At 39.8% G+C, this 12,801-nt stretch overlaps 1 protein-coding gene across 4 annotated transcripts in view; it reads left to right on the forward strand.

Annotated features, from left to right (window-relative positions):
* The window catches only part of acyp2 (acylphosphatase 2, muscle type), a 114,484-nt gene that overhangs the window by 11,154 nt on the left and 90,529 nt on the right, over positions 1–12,801 (forward strand). For all 4 annotated transcript variants that reach the window (XM_043695951.2, XM_043695952.2, XM_043695953.2 and 1 more), the window contains one exon: positions 8,110–8,219. In XM_043695951.2, the coding sequence (XP_043551886.1) occupies positions 8,110–8,219 (110 nt within the window). The remainder of the gene's footprint in view (positions 1–8,109; positions 8,220–12,801) is intronic.

The raw sequence follows: 12,801 nt of genomic DNA on the forward strand, positions 1-12,801 counted from the left end.
ATACTATCCTCGATTCATGTTTATTGTCGCAGAATCTCCTGTTTGTGTCCTTGACAGGAAAACTTCTTATAACAACAATTCTTTCAAATTTTGTGAAACCCTGTTTAACAGAAGATTCATTCTTAGTGCCCAAGATCTCACTGCCTGTTCTGTAGTCCTCTGGGACGCTATCCTTTTTTAACAGTACCCAAAATTAAGTATCTGTAGCTGAGCGAGGAATAGCCACAGGAGACTTCTGAACTACCGTTTTATCTTTTCTGACAGTCACCCATCGATCTGACTGATCCGCGACGTATTCACTTCTCTAAAGCTACTCGCCATCTAATTCTGTGTCTCTTGTATGCCCTAAACGATATTAAGCCTAAAAAGAAGCAGTTTACAATAGAACCTTATATGCAAAATAAACTACCTTTCCTTACCCAAAGAATTAATATTAAGTAAGCAAAAAAAATAAAAGAAATCTTAAAAAGAAATTAACTACTTATCTGAATAATCGAATTTAACCCCCCTCCCCCAAGTTGTCCAGCAAACAGTTAGTTTCCAGTCTTCTGATATAAAAAAATGTACTCCCGAGCCATCCATATGTAGACTTCTCCAAAAACTCTGTAAACGCAACTATTTAAAAAAAAAAGTTCTCCTCTGCAACTTTAAAAAATTTTTGCATATAATTTTACAGAAGAAAAGCTGAGCTGTCCACATGGAGGCGTTTCCAAATGGTCTAGTAACAGAACTCTTGGAAAAAGAATCACACGCATGTTTTGTTTTTTTTTGCATTTTTGACTGTAAAAGAATCAGATATACATCCGAATAAAAATCTTATACCAATGAAATGTAATAACTGTAAGAAATCTAGAAGTAAATCTAGAAATTAGTCTGCAAGGTGCAGCTGCAAGATTTGTGCTATTCTCAGTCCATCATTTTAGGACCCTAGATGGCAGTATCTGAACACTCAATGTCAGTTTGATTCAGTTGCATTTTAATTTGTTGTCTTGTGCTCCTTGTTTCTGAGTTGAGGAACATATTGTGTCATGTCGTTCCTCAGTTCCAAGCTCCTCTCCTTCTGCTCTCTTTTCCACTTTGCTATGAATCAAGTTGTTCCTACTTTTTAACTTCAGCACTGATCCTCCCACTATACCATCCCTAACACAGTACTTTCTAGGAGAACAAGCATTTCTTTCAGTGACTGAGGAACCTTGTATTTTAGGGAACCAGTCCGAGATGAGAGGATCACTTAATTTCTTAACTGTCAATGATACAGCTCTGCTTTTGTTTTAAACAAGGATCATGGTTTAGATCAACTAATGTTCTGGCAAGTGAAAATGGATATCAGTTTAAAATTGTGGTCATTGTAATTTTTTTTAAGAAAATGACAAAATAGATTTAACAAAAGTTCAGCAGTGTTTGTTTTAATTAACTCAAATTTTCTAGTACATAACTGCCAGTTTATTCTTCCTGACCATCAGAAGTAAAGAAACCAGCAGCATATCAAAGGTGCCCCCCCCAGCCCCCCATGGTTTTGACCGAGCCATTCTTAAATATGTTTAAGGCTGAGGTAGAGATATTTTTGGTCTGTGGGAATCAAGAGATGCATGCTATCTTTTACTACTAACTCCTGAAACCAACCAAAAACATGCAGGAATGGTTAGAATGCACTGTGACCACAGCTGCATATACAGATTCTCTCATGGAACTGTCAGTGGATTCTGCAAAATTGACATATATTTCACAAGCTAGTTATGTTGGGATAAACCTTTTTTTAAATCATGAGAACAAGAATAGCTATTGTAGTAATTTAAAAGGCAAAAAAACCCAAATAAAAGTGCGGTTGTATAATTAAAAAGGCCTGGTTAATATTGCAACTTTGCTTTGGTGTGGGGGCGGGGAAAAGAATTTATGGTTACCAAAGAACTTGAATGTTAAGAAGGTTGTTTTCTGAATAATTGCAACCTCTTTCATTTACTGACTTTTGTTGGAAATGCGGTAGTTATAAGACACCAGTTTGCAAAAAGGATTGCATAATTCAGTGCTTAAGCAGAGCTGCAATAAAGCACATCTCGCTTTAAATATTCCTGATGCCAAATTTGTGAATGTGCAGGGAGCAGATAGGAGGCCATTTAAAAATCTTGTTTAAAGATGGTACTTTCAGTAATGGAGTACTGGCAGATTTTGTGCTTGTCCTGGAGTACGGTTTGAATCCATGACTGTCTTACTCAAAAGTTTCCAACAGAACTATAGTTCATACCCTTTTTATTGTATGCAGTTCAACAGGGTGGAATGTGACGATTCAGCCCATTATGTCAGCTTTCATGTAGTACTGTCAATTTAGCCCCATGGTCATTTCCCTTTATACCCTTTTAAATTTTTGCTTAAATATTTATCCATTTCTCCTTTAATTTTTACATATGTAATACATCTGTATTATTATTCACAGATCTGATTATGAATTATTTTGTGTAGTTATATGGAAGTATTCCCACATCATTTCTGGATATAGCTGAAAGATCTGGAATTGGAAAATATCTGTAGGGTTTAAGCACAAAAATGTTTAAAATTAAGCATTAAAGGTATATTTGACACAGAAAATGTACCGCTCTGGAATTCAAACAGAATCAGCCTCTCAACTGCTCCAAGGTGGCGTTGCTGCTTTGCTCAGGCAACAAAACCATTGGGTTCATTGTCAAGGTAGTTTAGGGTTAGACTGGCAGCGATGAGGCAAGGCCGTAAGTGTGTCATTGGAAGTCAGTCATAGAGTATTTGATTTCATTAATCTTTGATAATAAGTGGAACAGATGGTAGAGGAGGCCATTGGTAATCAGTGGCAGCCGGGCTCTAAAAGGGGATGGTAACCTGCTGTTGACTCAAGGAGGATTGGTGGTGACCTCTTAGCAAAGCACACTGACACTCATTATTGTTGGGTAAAAGGTAAATGACCAGAGAAGAATTGAAGGATCCCCTCCAAAGACAGCATGTGAGAGAGGGACAACCTTTTGGCCTGGGACTGTCACCAGTATTTCTCCTCTGGAAGGGGAGAGCATTAATGGGTGGAGGGAGGACTAAGATTCAGAAATAAAAAAGTATCAGGAGGGCCACCCTTTGTCTGGGCATGGTGAAGAAGGGTACAGAATAAACTGACAGTAGATCACCACACCAAGAAAGATTCAACTGGAGCCAGAAGTGTGCTGTACGCAACTAGGTGTAGACTAGAACTGTAGGTGTCAGGATGTCAGTGTTAAAGAAGATTGTGGCTGGTGAGGAAGGCTGTCTTGGATTTGCACATCATGCTAAATGATAAACTGTGACCTATGGGCCTCAATGGACACGCAGTGCCTGTGGCTTTGAAGATACCCCTGTTTAAAAAGGGAGTAAGGCAAAAGATGGAAAATTACAGACAAATTAGCCTAACTTCGATTGTAGATAAGATCCTGGAATCCATTTTGAAAGATGAGATTTATGAATACTTAGAAATGTATGGTACAATAAGGCAAAGTCAACATGGTTTCATCAAGGGAAAGTCATGCCTGACAAATCTGGTGGAAGTCTTTGAGGAAGTAACGAGCAGGTTAGACCAAGGAGAGCTAATGGATGTTATCAACCTGGACTTCAAGAAGGTCTTTGACAGGGTGCCATACAGAAGGCTACTGAGTAAGATAAGGACCCATGGTGTTAAAGGTAAGGTGCTAGCATGGATAGAAGCTTGACTGTCTGGTAGAAAGCAGAGAGTGGGGATAAAAGGGTCCTTCTCAGGATGGCAGTCAGTGTCGAGAGGTGTTCCGCAAGGCTCAGTATTGGGACCACAACTTTTCACTTTATACATTAACAATTAATGAACTGAGGGCATTCTGGCTACGTTTGCAGATGACAAAGATAGATGGACACGTAGTATTGAGGAAGCGGGGAGACTCATTTGGACAGGTTAGGAGAGTGGGTAAAGAAGTGGCAGATGAAGTACATTGTGGGAAGGTGTGAGGTCAGGCACTTTGGTAAGAAGAATGGAAGGATGGACTATTTTCTAAATGGGGAGAAAATTCAGAAATCTGAAGTGCAAAGAGACTTGGGAGTTCTAGTCCAAGATTATCTCAAAGTAAACTTGCAGGTTGAGTCAGTAGTTAGGAAGGCAAATGCAATGATGGCATTTATTTTGAGAGGACTTGAATATAAAAGCAAGGATGTACTTCTGAGGTACTATAAGGCTCTGATCAGACCACATTTGGAATATTATGTGCAGTTTTGGGCCCCATATCTCAGGAAGGATGTACTGACCCTGGAGCATGTTCAGTGGAGGTTCACGAGAATGGTCCCAGGACTGAAAAGCTTAACATATGAGGAGCATTTGAGGACTCTGGGTCTATGCTCGATGGAGTTTAGAAGGATGAATTGAACCATACAGACTACTGCATGGCTTAGACAGAGTAGATGTAAGGAAGATGTTTCCATTGGTAGGAGAGACTAGGACCTGAGGGTACAGCCTTAGAGTAAAGGGAAGACCTTTTAGTTACGGAGATAAGGAGAATCTTCTTCAGCCAGTGAGTGGTGAATCAATGGAATTCATTGCCACAGAAGGCTGTGGAGGTCAGGTCATTGAGTAAATTTAAGACGGAGATAGATAGGTTCTTGACTGTCAAGGGCATCAAGGCTTAAGGGGAGGAAGCAGGAGAAGGAGGTTGAGAAACCTATCAGCCATGATTGAATGGCCTAATTTCTGTTCCTATGTCTTATGGTCTTATAACTCTTGTTGCACTGAACTATTATTAATCAGGCACCTCCCAGTTCACTGGGATAAGTGTGGGATCTCCTAATGAATAGTTCATTGCTAAATCAAGGAGTTGACCAATATCTTAATTAAGAGGGCTGCTAACTATGCATTTCCAGACCAGTCCTGGCAGGCAGAGAGGTCATCAGCTTCAAGGCCGTCATTGGATTCCCCACTTATATGTGTGTGGCCATCAAGGTCTTTGGGACCACCCAGAGGCTTTCATAGAAGACAGTCAACTCCATCAACGTTCAACTGGTCGGTAACCGACAAAAAGTGCATTGTGCGGATGTGACTCTAAATTCCTCGGTGTAGTTATGATGCATGCCTACTTCAACTGTCCTAGATAGCATTGCTGTTCCAACCCTAATATGCCTTTAGTGATAGATCTTCAGGGTCAACAGTTGCCCACTGAAGACATGACTGCTAGTATTGGTGAAGAGCCTTCATGCTACAGTAGCGGAATAATACCAATATCTGCCACTGATCAAACCTAGTAACCATCACAGATCAGTGGCCTCCTCAAGATGTGATCTTAAGACCGATGAGTTGGAAAAGGACATTGCAGCACTCTTAATCCATTGCTGCAACTTCGCCAACACAAACTGTTAAATTGTTAGAAGATGTCATTGAGGCAATCCTGTGTGGTTTTACTTATCATGATTGGTTGTGTGCCAATTTTATAATGCTAGAAGAAGACAACAAGCCAGGCAGCATCAGGAGGTGAATAAGTTGATGTTTCGGGTGTAACCCTTCTTCAGGACTTGGGGTGGGTGAGAGGGGAGCTACAGATATAGGGGGTGAGAGGGCAGGCTGGTGAAATGGCTATAGGTGGAGGCAGGTAGAGGGTATGACCTCATTGGTCAATGGGAGGAATGAATACAGTGGCAGTGAGGGGGAGGGAGGCCACCTGAAACTGGAGAACTCAAAGCTGGGTCACACGGGCTGCAGGGTGCCCAGGCAGAAGGTAGGGTGCCCTCTTTTCCCCCCCCCCCCCCCCCCCCCCAATAGGCGCTGCAGCCCGTCCTGGCAATGGAGGAGGCCAAGGATAGTCACGCCTGAAAGGGAGAAGTTGGGGGAACTGAAATGGGTGCCGACAGTGAGGACTGGTTGGCCCTGCAGACCCAGCTTTCAAGTGAGCCGCCCTTCAAGTACATGCCTGGTCTCCCCGACTGCAGAGAAGACCACACCAGGAGCACCCAATGCAATGGAAGAGAGTCAGGTGAACCCCACCTGGAAGGATAGCCCGGGACTCCAGTTGGAGGCGAGAGGGGTGGTGAACCAGCAGGCATTGCACCCTTCCTGGTGCGGGGGGAAGGCAGCTGGGGGCCCGGTGGCAGGGGTGGTGTGAACCAATGACTGTCGGAGGAACGGCCCCCATGGAAGGCTGAGAGCGATGGGAAGTTTCAGCTGCATCCCTTCTTCAGAACAGGGTGTGGAGGCGGGGGGAGCGCTGCAGATACAGGGGGTGGTGAGGGCAAGGTGGTGAAGTGGGGATTCGAGCATCTGGAGTTTTTTTGTCTCAATACTAACTTTATTAATGCTAAACGGGCTATTACCAAATCTGCAGATTAGCCTGTTTTTCTAATCAACCTATTCAGAGATGTTTTATACACCTCTGGATCAAGTGGTATGAACCCAGGCCTCCCTGTGCTAGGGGTAGGGACACTAACAATGTGCCACAAGTGGCCGATTAATTCAGTAATTAATTAGTAATAATTAAGCAATAGCTAGATTGTACAATTTCTTTTTTTTAATCATGTCCCAATGAGAATTCTAAGTCAGTAACATAGATTAGCATCTCTTGTGCTGCAAATTGAGCAGTTTAGTTCAGAGATTTGACTGCAGTACCAAACAGATGAGGATAACACAAGTGATCTTGAATCCTCTGGATAAACAGGAAGCTTTCTGTTCAGTGCTACTCCAGATTTTCCACTTTGCTCAATCGGGGGATAGCAACAGACTTCAGGAGGATAAAGATTGGTAAAAGATGTAGTCACATGGCAGATGAAGTAAGGAATGTATTAAAAGATATGGAAACAATTCTGAAGGGTGCACAATTAACATAGATTTAAAATAATTTATAGTATTTCTGCATGTAACATGAAAAAATCTGATGCAGTGTGGTGGAATTATCATCAGGAATGTATGAATTGAAAGGGTGGTGGAATGAGGTTTAATAGTGACCTTCAAAAAAAATTGAACTAGATAAATATTTACGTGGAAAATGTATAGGACTGTGTAGAAAGAGTGTGAGAATAATCGGACAGCTGTTTCAAAGAATTGGCAGTCTCTAAATAGGCTGAATGTGATCCTTCTGTACTGTATCATTCTGGAATATGTAACCTCAGGAAGATTTTTACTAAATCAAATAAATCTTTGATTTCACATCAGCCACCCTTCGGCCTGGTCGTAATAAATTAATATTTGTGGACAGCTTTGTGTTGTGGATTGAACAAGAAGAGAGGTTAAATAATTATTTCACTTGAAGGAGGACACCAAACCTTACCTCAGGTGAAAAAAAAACCCTCTTAAAATGCTTCATGTAATGAGATGATTTAAAATTCAGCTTTCAGTACTATAGCTTCTAAAGCCTGCAATGCATTCTGGAAACGATTCTGTCATTGATAATGATTGTTACAAGATCTTATTGTGCATTCATATTGTATAAGTTTTCAAAGGATAATAAAAAAGGACAAGTGACTTTGAGAGTACTCTGCATATGTTGGCTGCTGTGGGCATGACCTGCATAGAATAGATTACATCATCATTAAGCAAGGATATCTATTTCGCAATGGTGCAAATATGTGGCACACAAGCTGCAGCACTCTTGAATAGCAGTATATTGCATAATTATTTTACTTTTTAAACTATTGAAAATCATAACATAAAAGCACTAAATTATTAAAAGATGTTTTTAGGTATCTGACTGATTGGTAAATGTTTTTTTAAAAAAGAAACCCATACTGTTATTTGTTTGTGAGTTTGCTTCGTGCAAATTAGCTTCTACATTTCCTATAGTAACAACAATGACTACAATTCAATAAGTATTGTAAGTATTATAACATGCTTTGAAACATATGGTAGTCATGAAAACCACAATATAAAGTTGTATTTTTCTCTCAATCTCTCTTTTTTTATTCTTTCAAATGGAAAGGTTCTAATTCTACCCTGATGTAGCTATTAATATTTGTATACAGGGGTATTCAGTTCACACCATTGCAGATCAAATGGTAGGCTTTGCTTCAAAACAGCAATGTAGTTTCAAACTGTATTTTTTTAGAAACCTATGTACAGTAACCAGATGATCCAAATTAAAAGCAATTGAACACAGTTTTAATTGATTAATTTTATTTCAGTACACAGAGGATCAGGCTAGAAAACTTGGAGTGGTGGGATGGGTTCGAAATACTAGGAGGGGAACTGTAGAGGGACAAGTGCAAGGGAAAGAGGAACTTGTGAACTCAATGTAAGTATTTCATTCTATTTATATATTTATTGCAAATTAATGAAATATTTGTTTTGCCAAAAGTATCATAATGACGACTATAAAAAGAATTGATCTCCAAGCACAAAGAGCATTTTGAAAAATGTTAGTGTGAATTTTATGTTGTCTGTATTTGTTTAACTTCTCTTCATATTGTTTGAACATTATTACAGGGAGCTAAGATTTTTAAACAAAATTCTTTCTTGTGTTGAAAGTTGAGTATAGACTTGCTTGGTTAAACAAGTTGTAGTCATCAGTCACTTTTGCTTGTTCAATATTGAAAATCTTTGAAAAAGACATATTTTGACAAACCTTTTTGTTTTGCACTCGCCGGCATAATTTACAAGAAATATCAATGTGATGGGAAAACGTTTTTTAAAAAACTCTATGAGAAGGGAGTATACTCAGTGTGGGTGGCCTCCCATGCTTTGTTGGACCATCTGCCTGACTTTGTACCAGGAACTGATCAGAATTGGAATATGGTCACTTCTAACTGAATTGCTCTTCTATCAGCAATGTCAGCTGTAATCGGAGAACCCCTTCTCAGGAGCATAGTGTGACAAATATGGATAATACATTATCATCAGCTTTGGAATTTGGACTTTTGAAAATAAAGGAGCAGACGAACTTTTAAGTTAGCTTATGATTTGGCAGCTGATATTTTTAAAGTCCAAAATTATGTGAACAGTGATATTTCCTCTTTCCTATCCTCCAAAATGTACAAAGGCTGTGAGCATAAGATCAAATTATGGTCATGTTTCAATTGTACATGGCACTTTTGAGACCACATCTGGAGTACTGCTAAGTATTTGTGACTGTATTTATGGAACAATATAATGCACTGGAAACATTTAGAGAAGGTTTATCAGACTAATATCTGGAATGAGTGGATAGCCTTACAGGAAAAGATCGGACAGGCAGGCTTGTACCCACTGGGGTTTAGAAAAGGAAGAAATAACTTGATTGAAAATACAGATCCTGAGGGTTCTAAAGAAGGTTTTGGACTCAAAATATTAACTGTTCTTTCTCTCTCCAGATACTGCCAGACCTATTGAGTTACTACAGCGCTTTTTGTTTTTATTTAAGATCCTGAGGGGTCTTGACAGGGTAGCTGTGGAAAGGGTGTTTCCTTTAATGGAAGACTGTAGAACTGGGCCACAGTTTTAAAACTCAGAGGTTGATTATCACTGCTGTTGCTTCCATCACCTTTTCAAAAGGTTCAAGAGTTCTTTAAATATTTTAAGGCAGAGATAGATTTTTATTGAGCAAGGGGATGAAAGGTTGCCAGCGTAGGTAGGAATATAGATTTGAGGTTAAAGTCAACTCGGTCATGATACTTTTGAGTGGCAAAGCAAGCTCAAGGAGTTGAATAGCCTACTCCTGGTCTTTGTTTGCATTTTGGGTGAAGGTGAAACAGTGTTGTAGTTTAAAATATAGGATGGAAGAGAACTGGCAGCTGGAACGATGGATTAGGAATGAAGAGATCCTCATTATTGAACCCTCACGCACTACCAATTGCCATGGCTGAGCAATGACTATTCTCATGATGGCAGCATTATTTCCTCCTCCGGGGTTAGAATGTGTCAGTACTTATGCCTTTCTCCAGTTTCTTGCTGCCTTTGGTTATGCTCCACCTTCTGCAAAGGAGAGGGAAGTGTATCAGTGAATTTCCTGCAGTATGTATGGGTGATGTAGTTATCATGGTTGAATAGCAGCCAGAATTAAAGAGTTGTTGGTGGAGCAAGCAACAATTCTAAATATCTGAGGGTGTAGTACAAGATTGCTTGATATTGTCAGTAGGTGGATGGTGGTTAGTGAGTTGAGCATAGAGATGTAGTTTTGATGTGCTTTATGATTGGAAACACTGTGATGACATGTGACAGATGAGTAAATGTTTTCCCATGCTGTTTCGATGGTTTTTGTGGATGTACTCCTCACAGTGATGCACTCCTTGCTGCTACTTTTTCTGTGTGTCTATTTGCATATGCCTTGAGGGCTGCCACCTCTGTTGCTGAAACAGGAAGTTTCTTCTCTCACACCAATGCCTGGAGTGCTTTTCACGTCAACATTAGTACATCTCTGTCACTGCATTCTGGCATTCTGTAAAATGGAACACAACACTGATTCAGTTTTCAAACAATTCCTGTCAAAGAGTTTTTGGGGTACAATGTATCTCCCGTAAAGAAAAACAGACTACCTCTAAGTAAGTAGCAAGCTTTCACAATTTCAGGTCTCTACTGATTATTGTAGCCAAGAACAACAAGGTTAGCGTCAACAGCATGCAGCAAATCATAAAAAACAGCAGGCAGCATAAAAAACAGCAGAAAAGCCAACTTCTAATCAGTGACCACAGCCACCCACTTCTATTACTGAGGATTAGTCTAACCACCCATGGCTTAGTGGTTTTCACTTGTGATTAAATCATTAAACTGGGTTTTTCAATTTTTTAGTCTATTGGGAAGTGACAAATGGAGTTTAATTTAAATAAATGTGAGGTGCTGCATTATAGTAAGGCAAATCAGGGCAGGACTTATACACTTAATGATAAGGTCCTGGGGAATGTTGCTGAACAAAGAGACCTTGGAGTGCAGGTTCATAGCTCCTTAAAAGTGGAGTCACAGGTCGATAGGATAGTGAAGAAGGCGTTTGGTATTCCTTTATTGGTCAGTTTTATAGGAGTCGGGAGGTCATGTGGCTGTACGGGACATTGGTTAGGCCACTTTTGGAATACCGTGTGCAATTCTGGTCTCCCTCCTATTGGAAGGATGTTGTGAAACATGAAAGAGTTGAGAAAAGATTTACAAGCATGTTGCCAGGATTCAAGGGTTTGAGCAATAGGGAAATGCTGAATAGGCTGGGGCTATTTTCCCTGGAGCTTCTGAGGCTGAGGGGTGACCTTATAGAGATTTATAAAATCATGAGGGGCATGGACAGGGTAAATAGACAAGATCTTTTCTCTGGCGTGGGGGAGTCCAGAACAAGAAAATGTAGGATTAGGGTGACAGGGGAAAGAGTTAAAAGGGACCTCAGGGGCAACGTTTTCACGGATAGGCTGGTGCATGTATGGGATGAGCTGCCAGAGGAAGTGGTGGAAGCTGGTTCAATTACAATATTTTCAAAGGCGTCAAGATGGGTCTATGAATAGGAAGGATTGAGAGGGATATGGGCCATGTGCTGGCAAATGAGACTAGATTTGTTTAGGATATCTAGTCGTTTTGGCCCTGTTAGACCGAAGGGTCTGTTTCCATGCTGTATGTCTCTATGACTCTTCTTGAGTCTGACAAGCAGATACAATTAATCTACTACTTGTTTTGACCTCTAGAGGTCACTGACATTCTGTAATTTTTCTGATGTTACGACACAGGGATAATGAGACAGACTAAATCAGATTTGCTAGCAGTGGATTCACAGAACAGTGAAATTAAAACATTTGATGACCCTCAAAATTGTCCAATTGTTCCTAACTAGAAGTGAAGGATAATAGACATCAGGCATCACATTTACAGCTTAAACAAAAAAGTTAACAGTTTATTATCAATACTGTAACTTGAGAGCAAAGCTAAACAACAAGGTAATCTAATGTGCATGATTCAAACCCAAACTTCCCACTTACATATGTAGACTGACAGACACAGTTAGAGTCATAGAGATCTACAGCACAGAAAAAGGCCCTTTGGCCCATCACATCTGCCCTGGTCACAAACAGCTACCTAACTATTCTAGTCCTACTTTCTAGATCTTGGCCCATAGCCTTGTATGTGTTGACATAGTAAGTACACATCTAAATACTCCCTAAGTGTTATGAGTGTTTCTATCTCTGCCACCCTTACAAGTAATGAGTTCCAGATTCTCATCACCCTCTAGGTAAAAAACATTTTCCTTGCATCTCCTCAAATTTTATAATCCCCTCATAATTTTATACATTTCATTCTTGTCCCCTTTCAATCTCTTCCACTCTGAGGAAAATAACCCTAGTCAGCCTAATCTCTTTTTGTAACTAAAACTCTCCAGACCAGGCATGATCCTGGTAAATATTCTCTGTACCCTCTACAGTATTATCACATTTCTCTAATAATGTGGATTCTAGAAGTGCATACAATACTCTAGCTGTGGCCTAACTAACATTTTATCCAGTTTCAGCATAACCTCCCTGCTCTTAAACTCTATGCCTTGGCAAATAAAAGCAAATATTCCATGTGTCTCTTAACAACTTTATCCTCTTGGCCAGATGCCTTTAAGGGACCAGTCTACATGTACACTAAAGTCCCTCTGATCCTTGTGCTCCATCAGGTCCTACCATTCATCATGTACTCCCTTACTTTTTTTATCCTGTCAATTTTGGATTATTTTAATTTTATCTCAATATTTAATTAAATTTGTAGTTATTTACAGAATGTAATTGATTCAGACACATTATCTATCAGCAATACATTTACTCCATATTCAGTTTAAATTGTGTTTGCTATATATAATTCCAGATGAGGGTGCTAATGTGCCATGTACAAAGTTAAAAAGGAAGTATGCAAAGAATATATCATTTAGAGCTCCTTGTCTTTTAAATATA

Source organism: Chiloscyllium plagiosum, unplaced genomic scaffold (genome assembly GCF_037043375.1).
Source record: "Chiloscyllium plagiosum isolate Xiang-an unplaced genomic scaffold, Cpla_swu_hap1 HiC_scaffold_10, whole genome shotgun sequence".
Lineage (NCBI taxonomy): Eukaryota > Metazoa > Chordata > Chondrichthyes > Orectolobiformes > Hemiscylliidae > Chiloscyllium > Chiloscyllium plagiosum.